Genomic DNA, 18,414 nt, shown 5'->3' on the forward strand with positions numbered 1-18,414 from the left:
AAGATGTAAAAGTAGAATACAATGATCCACACAAACATGCCTCGAAATTGCACGGTTTTCCTTTTACCTCGTCGACTAACACGGTCGGCCATTTATGGGAGTCAAATTTTTGACTCCCATAAATGGCCGACCGTGTTAGTTCGCACAGTAAAAGGAAAACCACGCATTTTTTAGGCAAAATTGTGTGGATCATTGTATTCTACTTTTAAAACATCTTTCCAACCATATGTATTTTATAAAAATAGGTTACAAAAGCTTTTTATAGACCAACTCGTCCGATCCAAGGCAACGTGTTCCTTTAATCTACTTGCACATCTGTTTTAAATTTGATGATAAAATGTTTACAATAACACACAACAATTCTATTCTAAAACGGATTTTCAAAAAAAGAAGATAAAATGTTCACCTGAATGATTCCTCTAAATGCATTGAGTTTGATATAGGTTTTCCCAGCCAAATTTAGTTGAAATTAATTAAAGTTAATTCAAATTTACATATTTCCACCAAATCCACTCAAAATAGGGTTTCTTATTAGGTATTCATGCATCAAATTCGTTTTTGTCCACACATGATTCCTTTTTTCTCCATCAAGATACACTTGAATGGGTTTTATACGAGCCAATACATTTAGCAATAACTTTTTTTTTTGGTGGTTGGTTCCTTCCAAAGTTTTGTTGAGCAAATACAAATACATTGTACTTGTTAGCAAGCAATTGTCTGCAAGCAATTGTCTGCTGTGCATTTTAGTGTACCTCTCGAGATAATCAAATATTTTACATTTTGGGATGAATCTTTTGAACGACTTGTTATCAATAAGCATTGATTTTATGAGTGATTATGACATTTTATGTCCACTGCGTGTGATCTTTAACACCAATGTTGAGTTTGTGATGAATAATAAAGTATTTTAAGTTGGAAGAAGTTGAACACTTTGTGATTGCTTTGTATTTTTTCATGGTGACAGAAGCATATAGACCCATCTTTGTTATTGATAAAAGTCGTATTTCATCATAACGCCTTCTAGAATTGGATCTAGACCTGGTTCCAAGTCTGTGATAGTGGTTTTTAGTCTACCTGATAGCCATTACATTAAAGCCTGAAATAGCGTTCTCTTGTCAGATTGTTAGTTTGACCATCTGCGATAGCTAATCTGTGGAGGCATTTTGCACGTGCACAGAAAAAACACAATTTCAGACTTGAAATCAAGTCTTCACCTCAGCCTGAGCCGTCCACTCAACTGACGATTGTATAGCCTTGTGGACAAGTCGTTAAATATCTGTTGCCATGGTAGTAAAACTGCTCTCCAGCAACTATCTTTCTGTGCGAGACTACTGCTCTCAGTATGTACTACAACTGGGCCCATTTCGAAACCACTGCTTCTGCTTCGGGTTCGGCTAAGGCCTAGCTCGGCCCCGCGGTTGCTTTTGCTTTGCGTAGATGCTCCGGCTCCATACGGAGCCTGAAGCCAAAGCCGAGAGCCGTGGATTCGAAAGTGCGAGACTCTTGCGAGACTGCTTCTTCTCTGCGCGTGACATGAGAGCATTAGGCTTCGCGCAGAGAAGCAGTCTCGCCGGACATTTAACGACTTGTCCATAAGACTAATGATTGTATAGCTTCATGTTCAGGGTTCAAATGCAGCTACAAACATGTATCCACATTCTTAGAATATACGTGTACACCCAAGCCACGAGTGGTATCCACTGAATCCCTGGTGGTATTGCTGTCGCAGCGTGTAACAGCAGGATCCCTAGTGGGTGTGTCACTGCGACTGCATCTCGCTCCGAGGGCCGACTTCCATAAAGAATAGACTCTTGAGTTACAGCAGAAGGAGATGAAGACTACCACTCCCTGTGAGGAGATGAGGATGATGAAGATGTACACTATGACCAGTGAGGAGGTGAGCTTTGCCAGGAATGCAAAAAGCCAGGCGAATCCCATCAGGCTGGAGATCTGGAGACGAAACAGTCAACCGTCGTATAAAGAGCTCGTTATAAAGCGGTTTTGCTTATAATATTAATCGTCAACTGTCGTTATAAAGAGCACGTTATAAAGAGGTTCTGCTTAATATAAATAGTCCACCCTCGATAAAGAGCATGTTATAAAGAGGCTCTGCTTATAAATAGTCAACCGTCGTTATAAAGAGCACGTTAAATAGAGGTCCTGCTAATAAAGAGTGAACCCTCGTTATAAAGAGCACGGTGTGGGGAGGTCCTGCTTATAAAATTAATAGTCAACCGTCGTTATAAAGAGTATGTTATAAAGAGGTTCTTCTTATAATTAATAGTCGACCGTCGTTATAAAGAGCACATAAAGAGGTTCTGCTTGTAAAGAGTGAACCGTCGTTGACCCTTGTTAAAAAGAGCACTGGGCCCAAGTTCATGAAGCTGTTAAGCGGAAAATACTGCTCAGCAAAGTTCTCTGCCAAGCCAAAAATTAAGCAGGGTACCATTCAGTTGCAACAATGTGAACTTTATGGAAATTTGTCTGGTAACCAGTTTCTGTTAAGCAAGATTGTTCTGTGCTTAGCAAGTTTGTTTGCTAACAGACTTTTTGAAATTGTGACTTTCTGGTATAAAGAGGTTCAGGTACATTCTGAAGTCCCAAATCCCCTTTCTGATTTGTGATTATTTGCTTATTTTTCTTGCTTACAATTATTGTCAGTAAAACAATAGTGTGTGCCTTTAAGATGATGTACTTTACCTTGAGATAGATGGGTAGTTCTTCCATAGCTTGCTTCATCATGGATGCATCTCCCCTCGCCATCTTCGATTGCATCTTAGTCTTATGGATCCCGTACACAGTGTGAGCAAACAGAACAACATTGAGCAAGAGGGGCGCAGCTAGTGGGAGTGTGAAGGAGTATAGTAGATGGTACGGGTCTTCCACCCAGCAGAAAGTATCACCACGATACCTAAACAGCCCTTCGGTGTTGACTTCTGATGTGGGCTGATACATGGTATCGATGAACAGGCATGGAACGGCAATTAAACACGGGACACCCCAAGCGTACAGATAGTAGAACAACAGTTGTTTAGTGGTGATCTTCTCGCCTGGGAGCTGAACACCCTTCGAAGAGAAGGCATGATTCAGAGTGAAGGCTATGATGTTAGACCACGTGGACGTCATCAACCAGAAAACATGTCCGAAGAATGCTACTAGTATACACAGAATGTCGTTCCATCTGGTGGCCACAGAACTCAACATGAACATGAGGTAAGCGAGAAATAACGATGCAGTGAGGTTCATCAAGGGGCAGTGAATGTTATTCTTTAGACTTGGGAAAATCAAGTATGTCACGAAGGTCGCTGTGGCTAGGGTCATCGACAAGGAGCAACCAACCACAGACATGATCTGCTGGACAAGGGAAAAGTGTGCTTTCTCAATAGTTTTGTTCAAAGTTCCATTCCTGTCGTAATCCAAACACATCTGAACACTGCCATTTCGAAGAATTGAATAGCTATTGGGATCGATCTTTTCTCCAGATGGGAGGTATTCTAATGAGTCATTAGCATGCTCAGTGGTGATTGGTCTAAACACTGACGCACTCAGAGTGGCGAATGCGCAAGTCAGTTTCTGACCGTCACATATCTGCACGTGCGTACCCCCTCTCTCAAAAGTGGCGGTAGTTTGGCGCCAAAAGTACCTTGTGTCAAATATCGTCTGCCTGTGTGAAAACCACGTGTCATTGGCATAAATAAACCCATAGTAGGTATCATTCATGTAGGGGGCGTCTTGGGTGAAATACAACCAACTCGTAGAACACAAATCTGGATCGGTGTGTCTGACATCACACGTTGGAGAGTAACACTTTACAATGGCAACAGAATGTAAAACAACCCCAGCCGCCAGATTGATACACCTCAGAAAACCTTGCCTTGATTCTTGGAGAACATCTAATGCCTCTTGAAAAATGCTCGATGTTCTCGTTTGCAAAGTAATTTCTGATGGAATGGTAAACTCATGAGACACTTCTAAACCGCCATTTTGCCAACAAGTTGTCTTGTCTTCAATATCGTCTTCAATACCATCTTTGTTTAAGGGTTCACCCATGGCCTGTAGAAGCGGATCAATCAGACACGATTTCAACTTTGTACTCGCATTGCAGGTGACCTCCCCTTGTAGTTTAACCACAATCCGGAATTCTAACATGGGCACCGTGTCATTTAAACCAAATGATTGAACACATTGCCCGTTTTCCACCAGACCACCCGATGGGCACGATACATATCGGCACCGATTCGCAGTTGGGTCAAAGACAAAGTGGCTGGGACAGTACGTTGTAGTGACAACATTTTCAGAAGTAACTGACTTGAAACTGTTAAAGTCAACCAGCATCGAGAATGAGGGCAACTCACCGGCGGACTCATCCGATTCAGATGGTGAATGGTTTAATAATATTTTGCAAGTAAATTCATCAACTGTGATATTGACGCCACATTCCAAAGCGCAGTGAGGGTTCTTATAGATTTGCCAGGGGTCCGATGCCGTTATTGTAATCGCCGTGTATGAGGCGCATGCCTCACTCAGATCACTTTCTGCCGTGCAGTTGGTGATAGCAAAGGGAAAGCATATCCTGGTCAGAGTGGTGTTTAAAGGAAGGAATTTAACACTGCAAGCTGTGGACAAATTCTTGTAATCAATAACTCCGTCCTCTTGAAATTTAATTTTCAACAATTCATAATATTCATGGAATTGAGTGGCGCATTTTATATCAATCTTCCATAAACCCAGTAGTGCGTCATCTTCACCATGGCAGAGTCCGCAGAATATATTCTTGTATGAGATGTTGCTTACTGAACTTGTGACAGGAGTCTGCAAGTATAGGTCAGAATCAGAAGGGTGTTCACAGAGGTGCCGAAGAAATTCAGGAGCCTGCCCCGGACAGAAGCTGACCACCAATACCCGAAACTCAAAGCTTTTTTTCTAGGCGAACCTAAGAACCTACAGACAAAACTGCTCCTTGATATACTAGCAACCTTCGAGTTAGGGTTCTCTAACAACCAATGGGAATGATTGACTCTTGACCCCTTTTCGTAGTCGTAACAACAGTCGTCAAAGTATTCACAAGCATCGTCGCAGTAACATCCGGGGATAGAGTCTGGGGAGGCGTCAGGGTCTGGTTTATCAAGGCTGCATACATGACTAGGGTTGCAGACTTGAACCACGTTTGCACTTTTGGATGGTCGGATCATCTGCGCTGTTGGCAGAAAAAGAAATTACATTTATACGTTTTACATAGGGCCGGTGTCTTGGACGAGTCGTTGCCGCGGTGAGATAATCGAGTTGTGGCGTTCGCTCGTCCCCAGCGCCTTGCTTTAACCAAAGGCGCTGGGATGGACAAACGCATCATGCAACGCCCATTGGTTTAATAATGCGCAGGCCCATCATGCATCACACTCACACTGCACCACATTTCTATACACTGTATACATGACGTACTTCCTGAACAAGAATCTGTTCAAGCGATTAGCCCATCCCAGCAGTCCTGGACAGATAGACTGGCCGCTGGGGCCGAGCGAAGTTGTGGCGGTGCTCTCGCGAGATCACTGCTCTCGCGCGAACTGCAGGGTACCGTACATCTTTCTAACCATATGCATTTCATAACAAACGGTTTCAAACGCTTGTCATAGACCAACTCGTCCGATTTAAGGCACCGTGTTCCTTTAATAATGAGCTGAGTGGGTCGATTTTACAAAGCATCTTTAAAAAGAGATGCAATATTATACGGTGATTTGCGTTCGACATCACAATGAGTAATTAAGATTGATTACAGTTCAGCTCAATCTTATTTAATATGCCTACTCTCTGCTGTGAAATCGGCCCTACGCTAATACAAATTAAAGTCCCGTTATATAGTAGCTTCATCCAGGGCACTATTGCATAGCACTGGTTAACGGTAAGCAGGTTAGCGTGCTTGCTGTAGCAGACTAATTTTCTAATGCCTGAAATAGCGTATTTCACAGGTCAGCAGAACAAAGGGGCGGCCATATTGCGTGTTTACCGTCGGTTTGCATTGTGACGTCATTTATTTTCGTGCGGTAAGCACCTTTTCGTGTGCTTACGGTTAGCAGCGCTATGAAATAGAAAATACACAGTAAGCACAAAATCGGCCGCTATAAGCAGCGCTACGAAATTGGGCCCAGGAAGCGGCGAACCTTTGTTATTTTTCTGATAGGCATGAGAGCCCCTTTGCAAACATCAACATGTCTACTCATGCACAATAAAGAATCCATAATTACACCGAGGTTATGGGCAAATTTAGATGGTTCAATAACAGACCGCTGGTAATGTTAGGTCAACGCCATTTTATATTGTTGATGTTTTTAAGCCACCATTTTACGTTCTGCAAAGCGTGTTTGGTGATCCCAGCAATTCGACAAGGAGAAAAGTATTATATTCCCCGTGATTAAAGAAAAATATTGGTAAAAATTGATAATAGTTTCTGGATCCATACATTTTGTTATTAAAACCAAATTTATTAAAACAGCTGCACGATACGTTTTTCTCGAAAACTCGTTTGCTTCTCTAAGTTCAACAGACACAGTATGACATCTGTAAAGCACTAGACATTAATTCGGTAATTACTCAAAATATTGTAAGCATACAAATTTACTTGGTAATCAGCAATGGAGAGCTGTTGATAACATAAAACATTGTGAGAAACGGCTCCCTCTGAAGTAATGTAGTTTTTGAGAAAGAGGTAAATTCTCACTAAGATTAAATGCCCTTTTAGTCATCTGAGAAAGCACACGAATTAATTTGTTACATGAGTGTTTTCTCTTTCATAATTCTCTTGCAAATTTAATGACCAATTGAGCCCAAATTTTCACAGGTTTGTTATGTTATACATGTGTTGGGATACACCAAATGAGAATACCGATCTTTGTGACAAAATTACCAAACGTGTCCAGTGCCCTTAAACATAATAATAATAATAATAATAGTAATAAGACTTGTAATGCGCACGTATCCACCCTGCTGGGTGTTCAAGGCGCAGTGACATTCATTACTCAGAATAAAAACCTAATGGTTACAATTTTTGGATACCATTTTTTTCCGTTCTACAAATAATACTTACTTCTCCAGGCCGAACACCCACCGATAGCAAGAAACACGCTCATCAGCCAGAAAGCGTACATTTTGCAAACCGCACTTATAGAAGTGAAACGTTTCTCGAACAGCCTTTATAAAGGACTATTGCCCAGCGCTCCTGAAAATCTTACCATGTAAGTTTGATTGACGTTTAATTTCAGTGTCCTTACCAAACGTAAACAGACAACTTAAAGGCAGTAGACAGACAACTTAAAGGCAGCGTACATTTTGCAAACCGCAGCACTCAGAAGTGAAACGTTTCTCATAAAGCCTTTGTGAATGACTTTTGCCCAACGCTCCTGAAAATCTTACCATGTAAGTTTGATTGACGTTTAATTTCAGAGTCATTACCAAACGTAAACAGACAACTTAAAGGCAGTGGACACTTTTGGTATTTTACTCAAAATAATCATTAGCATAAAACCTTACTTGGTAACGAGTAATGGAGAGAGGTTGATAGTATAAAACATTGTGAGAAACGGCTCCCTCTGAAGTGGAGTAGTTTTTTTCAAGAAAGAAGTAATTTTCCACAAAATTTGATTTCGAGACCTCACGTTTAGAATTTGAAAAATCAGCATCTGAAAGCGCATAACTTCGTGTGACAAGGGTGTTTTTCCTTCCATTTTTATCTCGCAGCTTCTACGACCAATTTGAGCTCAAATTGTTCACAGGTTTGTTATTTTGTGCATAATTGAGATACAAATAGTGAGAAGACTTGTCTTTGACAATTACCAAAGGTGCCCAGTTCCTTTAAGGCGATAATAAACTAGACTATAATTACAGCTTTCAGAATCAACAAATTACTGCCATATATAAAGGCGGCTATTATCAAGGTTTGTTTAATATGTAATTATTGAGTAAAAAGGCTTTTAATGGACACCAACCAATTACACGATATTGATATCGACATGGACGTTCTTACAGAAAGTGGCTTGATGTTAGTCTTGATTCAGGACCCTCACCCAGTTTGTTGTATATTCGTTATCGGTAGAGGGCACTACATGGGCCGTTTTTTGCACTGGATGACCTTTTACAATCATGGATTGGCCTAGCCTGAACATCTGACGTCACACTTATAGGCTCGTGTAAAGACACGGGCCCAGGCTAGAATTGGCCGGGCAGCGTTTTTTTTACACCGCAGTGAAGGGTTTTGTACTTTGAGCTGCAAATTCCTAAAATAAGCGGCCGGGCAAGTTAGTCTCCTTTTCTTCGTGCTGTGGGCAGTAATGCGGGTTGGGTTATCGTTAGCCGCAATCTCAAGCGGCTGGAAGGAGAGACCACGCACGCAAAAGTTTGCGTTTTTTGGGGGATAAATTATTCATCGAATAAGGAACGTGCATCAGTTCATAACTTGTATGCAAAGTGCTAAACGATCAAAATGTTGACTTTCCACAGTTTTCTCCACTTGTTTAGAAAAGGTTGAGTTAGTGTTGAGAAGGTGAGTTCATGGTGATATAAGTTTGGAAAATACGAGAATGGATGATCAATTACTTGGACATAATCTAGAAAGACTTGCCTGAACGAATCAAACGAGAATGCATCATGCCACAAAGCCACAAAGCCACAACGCATTTTTATAAACAAATCCAAGGTGGATGAGAGTAATGTTGTCCCATTGTAGACTGATCCGCTGACACCTGTCGCTTCTGATTGGTTTGGACTTTTGCTTGAGATTTATAAAGAAAACATAAGAAACCGCAATCAAGTTGTAGAATGTCCTAATGGCTGCCCCACACTCGGTTCGTGGTCTCCACTTCTAGTCGCTTTGGTAGCAGCTCTACGAACTTACGAAGCTGTCCAAGCTGTCCATACGTTATAATACAATGAGCGTTCGAAATCAAGACCAGCTTCGTGTTGCATTAGGATCCTGTATCGTGGAATAACGCTACATAGTTGTTGTTCGAGTCCCCGATGTCTTGTTGCTGTCATTTTTGGACTTGAGCATTGCGCGAGAAGATGGCGTCTGGGACCCATACCCACTACGCGATTCGCCACGACGCATGAGGTTTCTCCAGAGAGACCAGACTTTCTTGTTACAGATGAAGGAAAGGAAGATGAGGAGACCTTGACAGGAGTTGAGAATGATGAAGATGTACCAAAGAGCGGCTAGGTCACTGAATGCTGCTGCAAACCCGAAGATCCACGTAAAACCCATCAGACTGGAGATCTACACAATACAAAAAAAAACAGTTATCACAAATTACTAATTGTAAATTATTACCGAACACCAGAACTAAATCTGAATGTAAAGGTTAGGCTATAGCAGACATGATGTGTATGCTCCGTTTCCGAGAGGGAAGGGGCACCAAGCGTTTCTCCTTAGTAGATGGCATCTGTGAGGAAATTTCCACACAAGCATTTTAAGGGAACCAAGGTCATGGAGGCAATCGCTTCGCTGCCTCAGTGAGGTATCAGTTCTGTTATTATAACAACGGTGGTTTACAAGTTTAATGATACATCTATAAAATTGAGTTCCATTTTGGTGGCTTACCTTCGCATATATAAGAAGCTCCTCTCTTGTTCTCTGGGCATCAGACAGATCAGTTGATAGAGCCATTTTAGTTTGCTTCTTCGTCAAGCGAATTCCACGCACGGTGAAGCTAAACAAGACAATGTTCACGAATACAATGACGCCAATTGGAAGCCCGAAGGCTATCAAGTTGGTATATCCATTACCAATCCAACACACATTCTCATCGCCATACCATAGAGGAATATCAGTGCAGTCACACAGATGGATCACCAGGCATGGCAACACGATTCCCATGGCAACACAAACAGTAAACAGAAGTTGAAGAACTATAACTCGCGCGCCACCTTCAACCCTTTGTAGTCTGGATCGGTAGGCGAATGTTTGGTGAAGGTCAAAGGCCAATACGCTGGTCCAGAGGACTGCTGATAACCAGAAGAAGTGGCCTAAGAAAGCCACAGCGGCGCAAGCAGCCGGATTGCTGGTTGCTGTGCCACTTAGAAGAAACAATAACTGCGCCATGAAGAGACTGGCTACCAGTCCCATGATGGCTACGCTGATGCGCTTACGGAGCTCCTTGAAGAGACAATACGTAGCAAATGTCACCGCTGCAGCAACCATCGATATGATATTGCCAACGAGGCTCAAGCCTTGCTGCAGTGTGGAGAAAGCGAAAAACTTTACCACAGAAGTTTTGTTCTGTGTACCATTTTTCTCGTTAAAGGAACACACTTGTATATATCCGTTTTCTAACCTTATGTACTCGTCTTTCATGAATGTATCTCCTGTTGGAGTGTAAATTATTACCCCTGTTTTGTTTTCATCGTCCTGGAAAAGAGAAGAGTTGAAAGTTTCCAGAGGGCAGGATAGCGTCGTGTCAGCGCAGATCTCCAACACGGTAAAATGTTCAAAAGAATTTTCCCGCCTTTTGAAGCTGGCTCGTATTATCGTCTGATTCATGGTGTACCACGTTTCAGATGCGTTTACGTACACAAAGCTTGTACTGTTCTGAATAGAGAGGGCGTACTCGTCACCGACTATCCTCCAATCAGCAGAGCAATTCTCAGTCAGCATGTTCTCACATTGCTGCTCAAGCTCTATAGTCCATGCCTTGCTAACGTTAAACATCGAACACAATGGAGATTTATCTACTGGCAGTGACAGGTCTCGGATTCTCCTGAGGTCACTCATTGTTTGACTACTTTCCTTGGCTTGAAACGATAAACGTGACAGCCCTGGGCAATCTGTAGACTGGGATGCTGGCGTGACGAGTGTAAGACCCTGCCCAAGTTTTGTAAAATCTTCAAGACATTGTCGAACATCCTCAGGCTGAACACCAGCTGCGAGTACATCCGGTAGTTCACCTCGGCACTTGTCACCGAAAGTGACAGTCACCGCGACATCAATGTCATCGTCACCGCCTCCACATGCTTGTCCCGATGTCATGGACGCATAATTAAGCACACATTGGCCACCTTTGATGATATAACCTGCTGCGCATGACAGTTTGCGACACTTTGAGACAAAAGGGTCGTAAACTTCATTTACAGAACATTCCACTGTTTCTGCCTTCAAGATCTCATTCTCTCTGAGGATTGTCACCTTGCTGTCGGATCGGAAATTAAAGATGATCGAGAGAGGAGGTGGACCTCGACCACCTGCTATCGGGGAGTATGTTACTCCCGCTCCCAATCCACCATCATCAATTAATACGTCAATTAAACCACTCAGATAGAACACGGGAAAAACACCAAGGCAGTATGTTGCAGATTCGTTCCGGTCCGGTCCGTTTGGGAGATTACACAGAGCGCAGTGTGGATTCCGAAACAGTTGTCCACCAAGATTAGTCTCGGTGAGTGCTGTGTACGACTCACACGCGTCGCTAAGGACGTCATCTTCTGTTGGACAATGACGTATGACATTCGGGTAACAACCACGTGGATAAGCCATCGTGTTATTGATGTCGTATGGTTTGAGGTAAAGAACATCACATCCGAGTTCGGTTTCGACCCGCTTAAGGTTTGCGATGGAGCTTTGCAGAAGTTCAGACGCAAGTTCAGCATACCAGGGTTGGTCTGAACACTCCACATAAATTTCCCACGGTATTAAGTCGCTCTGATCTTCCCCATGACACAGACCGCAATATATATTGCGGTAGTGGAGGCCATTGTTCGTCCCATAGCATGGGATTGTAGCAAAAACGTCGTCTTGGTCTGGGTTCTCACATTGAACAGCCGTCTGTGTGTCAGCTGTGTCTTTTGGACATGAACTCACATAGAGATAGCTGGTTGACTTGTTGGTCGGTAAAATGCAAGAGAAACTCTGCGGCTGTTTGAAAAGAAAGGGAAAAACAGAATAAATGGCACGAAATAAAACACATCATAAACATGTCGTCAGTATTCAAAAGTTCATAAAGCAATTTAAGTCTTGATCCATAATGCTTCAATAATGTTATTTATTAACCTCGCCGAGAGAGGGCGATATCACCCCAAGAACAGCTATCGTGGAAAGATGTCAATATCTTGATCGAAGGCAAAGAAAAACTAGCCCAAATTAATGTCTAACGTCACACTTTGAGGCTTAAAGTTTTCAGGTTTCAGTCTTAGGATTGCGCGCAAGATTTCCATCGGGCGACCATCGCGCGACCGACTATAAACCGGCCTTTATGAATTACGCCTGAAATCTGATATTCAGTCTTGAGCATAAACGCACATCTATATACGTACGTCAAAGCACATTAAAATGACCTCTTGCATTTATTTCACATGGAGATTTGCAGTCACATCCTACTAAATAACACGTATGTACATTATCCTTGCAGATAAAGGACAAGGGACAAGTCTATTGCAAACACGTGCAGTCAACGAACCGTTAGAGTGGATCTCCAAGTATCGTCGCGAGGTGGCGCCTTCTCAGCACACTCCCCAGTGGAGTATTCGAAACAGCAGTCTCCGTAGAGTGAACACTCTGGATCGCAACTGCAAAGTTGTTTTACTTCACAGTAAGAGCTATCACAGAAGTGTGGATCACAAAGCCCCACTGATGTATTACTAACAGTGACAACGCGAACTGCATGACAAAATAAACAGAGAAAAGTGTCAAACATACACAATCGAATAACATGCAACTTGTAACAGCTGTAACGGTGTCCTACATCACAAAGCTAAAACAAGGTGACGTACTTGACAATGGCATCAAATGTCCATACTAATTAATGGTATTGTGATAAACGGCATTATACCTCCACTCATGCTTCAAGATAACCATAGTCTTGGTTCAAGCATCAATCAAGACTCTCCTGTTATTAATATCTTTATGACCCAAGAGGGTGCGCTCTCACCATAGACCGTCATCACCTCGAGAAGAGTCTTGAACCCACTCTAAACGTAAAGGAGTGAAAAACACCACTCTTTAAATTTCGAGTTGTCCCTAAAAAGCTCTTTAAAAAGAGTGGTGGTTATTTCACTCTTTCAGAGGGGTTTTACTCCAGGACAGAGTAAAAAAAATCAATCAAAATGAGTGGAAGACCACCCCTAAAAAAAAGAGTTGTCCCTCATATGGCTATTCAAAGAGTGCCTTTTCACTCTTTTGCATTTAGAGAGACACCTGTACTGGCAGTGATAAGCGACGCTGACGGTTCGCCCTGAGATGTGTATTCAAAGAGTCAATCAGCCTAGATAGATTAAAGGCAGTGGACACTATTGGTAATATTGTCATAGACTAGCCTTCACAGTTGGTGTATCTCAACATATGCATAAAATAACAAACCTGTAAAAATTTGAGCTTAATCGGTCGTCGAACTTGCGAGATAATAATGAAAGAAAAACACCCTTGTCACAGGAAGTTGTGTGCGTTTAGATGGTTGATTTCGAGACCTCAAATTCTAAATCTGAGGTCTCGAAATCAAATTCGTGGAAAATTACTTCTTTTTCTCGAAAACTATGGCACTTCAGAGGGAGCCGTTTCTCACAATGTTTTTATACCATCAACCTCTCCCCATTACTCGTTACCAAGAAAGGTTTTATGCTAATAATTATTTTAAGTAATTACCAATAGTGTCCACTGCTTTAGTGACAAAATACACTGCATAACATGGAATTCCAGAGACATTTGCTATTGTCAGTTCGTTTGGACTACAAGCTTTTGTGTAGCTAGCAAACTCTACATGGGCTATACTGTTCGCAACAGGGTCGGCACATGAAGCCAAGCAGTATGAGTTTGGTTAGAAGAGGCTCTTATAAACGCTGGTCACATGGAATACTTAATGAAGTAGGGAGTTGCTCCCCTACCCACCCCGACCATCTTTACCCTTTGCCATATTAAAAATAAGTGCAATGTCTAAGAAACTGTTCCAACGCTTGCCCTCATAATGTAATATTTAACTGTCTCTAAAATGCTCGGGAAAAACACTAAAGGGGAAATTTGTAACGGAGCAAGTATATTCTCAAATGGCGTATCGCAGAGCATGGAAGGCGCCGTAAATAATTGATGAATTTGCCAGTAACTTTAACCATCTGCCGTTTGATGTAATCCCTTGAACCAATCGTGCTGTCCTTTTCTAATCCCCAACCATCGCCCCAACAGGTACCCATTAGAAAGCCACTTACGGGTGACTTACTTTTTCAATTAGTTTCGTCTTCACATCGAGATTAATTAGCTTATATACGGATCTAATTTGTTTTCGTTCACAGTTTACACATTGAGCAGTCCAACCATGAATGGTCCATATGTCGTGGTTGAGCGGATAAAAACTGCACTGGACTAAAGGCTTAAAGGCACTGGTGACCTTTGGTAAATGTCAAAGACTAGTCTTCTCACTTGGTGTATTTTAACATATGCATAAAATAACAAACCTGTGAAAATTTGAGCTCAATCGGTCGTCGAAGTTGCGAGATAATAACAAAAGAAAAAACACCCTTGTGTGCTTTCAGATGCTTGATTTCGAGACCTCAAAATTCTAAATCTGAGGTCTCGAAATCAAATTGGTGGAAAATTACTTCTTTCTCAAAAGCTACGTTACTTCAGAGGGAGCTATTTCTCACAATGTTTTATACTAGTAATTAACAGCTTCCCATTACTTGTTACCTAAGGTGTTATGCTAATATTTATTTTGAGTAATTACCAATAGTGTCCACTGCCTTTAAAGGCACTGGACACCTTCAGTAATATTGTCAAAGACCAGTATTCTCACTTGGTGTATCCCGAGCATAATCATGCATAATTAACAAACCTGTGAAAATGTGGGCTCAATTGGTTATATCATATAATTTGCAATAGAGAACAATGGAAGAAAAACACCCTTGCCGCACAAGTTGTGTGCTTTCAAATGTCATGAATTCGAGACCCCAGATGAGGTCTCTTTATATTCAACTCAATAATTTTTTAAGCAATTATTTCTTTCTCAAAAACTATGTTACTTTAGAAAAGCAATTTCTCACAATGTTTTATCAACAGCTCTCTATTGCTCGTTACCAAGTAAGCTGTTATGCTAACAATTAATTTGAGTGATTACCAATAGTATCCAGTGCCTTTACAGGAACATTACAGAAAATTGATAAGAAAGAAAAAACTCGTCTAAGATCAAAATTTACATAAAACTTACACGGTCTAATGATGATAACAGTAGACAACATCCCTTGAAATATTTCTGTCTGAAATAAGTAAAACTAATTTCACGTTTGGAGTTATCGCTCAGTGAGCGTTTTGTTATTTTAATTTAAAATGTATGTCGTGCAATTAACGTGTTATCGGTTTTTCACTACTTTCTCGTGACTCAGATGGCCGATCGATCTCAAACTTCTACAGGGTTGCCAGTATATGTATTATGGTGGATTACATTAAGTACTTTTTACACTGCCAGCAACTTTTTTGTTTTGGCATATACACCGATTCTAATGTTAATTTAAAAGGTCTTGTTTTTCTACACAGCAGAGTGTCAGGCATTTCAAAATGTATGCAGTTCTTTTCAGAAAGGGCAAGGGCACCAATGCGTTTTCTCATTGATAAAGGGCACTCTGTAATGAGGAGCATTTCAAAGGCACATACCAAGCCAGTAGCTAGGGGCATGGAGGCAATAACACTCCTAAATAAATGTGGAAAATATTACAACAATGATCAGTGTGTAAATTATGGTGGCCCTGAAGGGACAAAGATATTTGCGATGTCCCTTCAGGGCCACCATAGTAAATTCCCTACCAGCTGAGAATTGCCCTGGAATGCGTGCAAGGTCAAACCCAAAGTTTAATGTGCGTGCCTACCTACATGAACTGATTGGCGTTAAATTGTGATACCCATGGGTCACACGTCACACCATGGGGTAGAATTCTACACCTCCATCATCACACGGAATCGACACACGTATTAAGCCCGGTTCACCCTTACTGCGAATGCGAACGTTAGGCAAATTTGACGTGAATTTTGATGTCACAATCCTCCTTTCGCACTCGCAGCGATATTCGCAAGTGAGTTGAGCAAAGCTTTTGCCCAAGTTTTTGTTTGCAAGGAAGCCCCCTTTCAGTGCCTTTTTACTAATTTTAACTGACAGTGTAAAAACAAATACGTGCGTGGAAACGGAAATGTACTTTGAAAAACATTTTAATGTGAACCAAAAAACACACAAAATTCTGCACATGAGAAAATATAAATTATTTGTTGCAAACTGCCTTATACCAACCAAATGGACCTATGGTTAAATGCAAAAAAGCTGAGTATTTCTCAAAGGCTAAATGGCAACAGAACAAAATATCCTAAAGACGAGCAGAGTTTACTGTTCGAAACGTCGAGACCAAAACCGGCTCTTTTCAACTCAACACTATCCCAAAAGATTTAACAGATGCTTTTTGTACCCGCAAGTTCACTATTATAGTTTAATCTTATTATTCACACCAATATTGAACAGGTAAGTGTGACGTAAGCAGTGAAGTGGAGAGGAGGGGGGGGGGGGAGGGGAGTCAGAAAGCACCCCGAACAACAATAACAAGGGAGACAGGCCGGGGGGGGGGGGGTCAGTGGAGGGAAGGGGCTGGTTTGACCACAAGAAGATGGATGTACAAAGGACAGAAGCAAAGGTGATACAGTGGGAGCAAAGATCAGTTAAAAGGCCGCCTAAAAAAGTGGGTATATCTCTGTGGGAAAGGGAGAAGGCAAAGACAAACAAAAGGTTATTTAAGTCATTTCCTTCTTGGATGTTCAGACCTTGGGGTTGAATGGTCTGAAGGCGCCTTATCCACAGTTTTCCACCACGACCATTGGCGATTCTGTCATTGCAACAGGGCTCCCATGCGGGGGGGGGGGGGGGGGGGGAGGGGGGTCTTCCAGAACACACGACATGTATCTCAAAATGTTAACGGGACCAGTTTTTACATGACTAAACAAAATTTCCGGATACAGTTCAGCATACATAAATTTTATGTATTTATTTGAACAAGCTCGGTGGCATGTCTTTGTGGGTAATAACTTATAGAATTGAAATTAGTAAGACTTAAAGTCAACATTAGAACCAAATTTATTTAAGTAAACTAAGGAGTCTGTACGTTTGTGGGTAATATGGAAAACAAACTTACAAAGTACAGAAGCTAGCTACTGCGTTAATGAAGAATATATCACTTTTTATCCCCAATTTTTTTTAATCAATATAAATAACTTATTATTAGCGTTACCGTGGTAACGCTTCTCAGATTGTGTATCCCTGTGCGGAGTATTCTTCCTGCGTCTACATTGATAAAACCTGACCACCTTAAAAACATATAGGGTGCGTTCGTTTAGCTTCCCTGGGTCGACCCCGGTGTGTGGCGTTTTTTTTTCCAGGACGAACGTGGGTAATTATCTGCAGACATTCGTCCTTTAAAAAAAAACCCGTCACACACCGGGGTCGACCCAGGGCAGCTAAACGAACGCACCCACTATGAGTAGGGTAGATGGCTTTTTCGATCCAAAACGGAGCTTCTCCAGAGATACACAAAGTACAAAGAAAGTACATAAGTATACTTTTTGTACATTTTTTATATTTTTATAACTCTACTTTATTTGTATTCTTTTTAGGAATTTCGCTTTTTAGGACCAGCTGGACAGGAGAGCCTCTCGACAGGAACTACGTTTCTTTTAGGCAATCCTTCGGGCTCCAGCTGTTTCTTTTTCTTTACTGTATTTAAATTGCCCTTTGCTGTATTTTAAAATGTTTTTAACCTAATTAGTGTGCATTATTGTACTTTTTATTCCCGAGAAATGAAATGTATATACATATATATAAATTTGAATTGAAAAAGAGAATCCAGAAATTGATTAATATACATATGTACTCGGTACTCACCGTTATTAGGAGGATGGGAAAAGTAGTACTGGTAGTCGTAGTCGAAACTCATGTCGTAGTCATCGGTAGATGGGTTGAAGTAGGAGTTGAAGGATGCTGATATACCAGCCGGACCAAGACTAGATGACAACCCACCAAGTAAGATATGAAGAAAAAGACATATCTGTGGTGCGCTTAAGATCCTGTGGCCCGACATCATAAACACACACCACTGAGTAGCTACGAGGTGGAAAACAACAATCTGGTTCTGGCAGCCGAATGATGTGTGTGCTCACGTGTGGTGCAGTGACTGTTTTCAATCTACACGTCCTACTTATGGCACATACACAGAAGGTGTATGCAAGCGTAGTTGACTTGTTATAATGCATTGACAGCAAATAAACACTTAGTTTTCGTAGTTTTATTGTATACCCATGCAGGAAGAGAATAAAGGGTCAGGCATGTGGTAGATATCGGGGACTTGAAAGCTCGAGCTATCAATCACACAAACCCACTCCAACCAATCTCTATGATCCGACGGTTGTCAGCAATAATTGTGATTTCA

At 41.5% G+C, this 18,414-nt stretch overlaps 1 protein-coding gene across 1 annotated transcript; it reads right to left on the reverse strand.

Moving 5' to 3' along the window:
- Window positions 1-565: 565 nt before the first annotated feature.
- LOC139950115 (uncharacterized) lies at window positions 566-18,276 on the reverse strand. The gene is made up of 9 exons (XM_071948742.1): window positions 17,871-18,276; window positions 12,432-12,631; window positions 9,584-11,890; window positions 8,979-9,259; window positions 8,584-8,758; window positions 8,227-8,356; window positions 5,019-5,197; window positions 2,701-4,923; window positions 566-1,950 (listed from the first exon to the last, which is right to left on the reverse strand). The coding sequence occupies exons 1-9, from the start codon at window positions 18,067-18,069 to the stop codon at window positions 1,639-1,641; spliced, it is 6,006 nt and encodes a 2,001-aa protein (XP_071804843.1). The 5' UTR covers window positions 18,070-18,276; the 3' UTR covers window positions 566-1,638.
- Window positions 18,277-18,414: the final 138 nt, after the last annotated feature.

This window comes from Asterias amurensis, chromosome 17 (genome assembly GCF_032118995.1).
Source record: "Asterias amurensis chromosome 17, ASM3211899v1".
Taxonomy (NCBI): Eukaryota; Metazoa; Echinodermata; class Asteroidea; order Forcipulatida; family Asteriidae; genus Asterias; species Asterias amurensis.

Excerpts from the sequence above, each read along its gene's own strand:
- LOC139950115 (XM_071948742.1), bottom strand. The coding sequence starts at position 18,069 with ATGATGTCGGGCCACAGGATCTTAAGCGCACCACAGATATGTCTTTTT. Across the intron at positions 12,632-17,870 it reads TTCCCATCCTCCTAATAACG|TTCGCGTTGTCACTGTTAGT; the intron begins GTGAGTACCGAG and ends TTTGTCATGCAG. Across the intron at positions 1,951-2,700 it reads AACTACCCATCTATCTCAAG|ATCTCCAGCCTGATGGGATT; the intron begins GTAAAGTACATC and ends TTTCGTCTCCAG.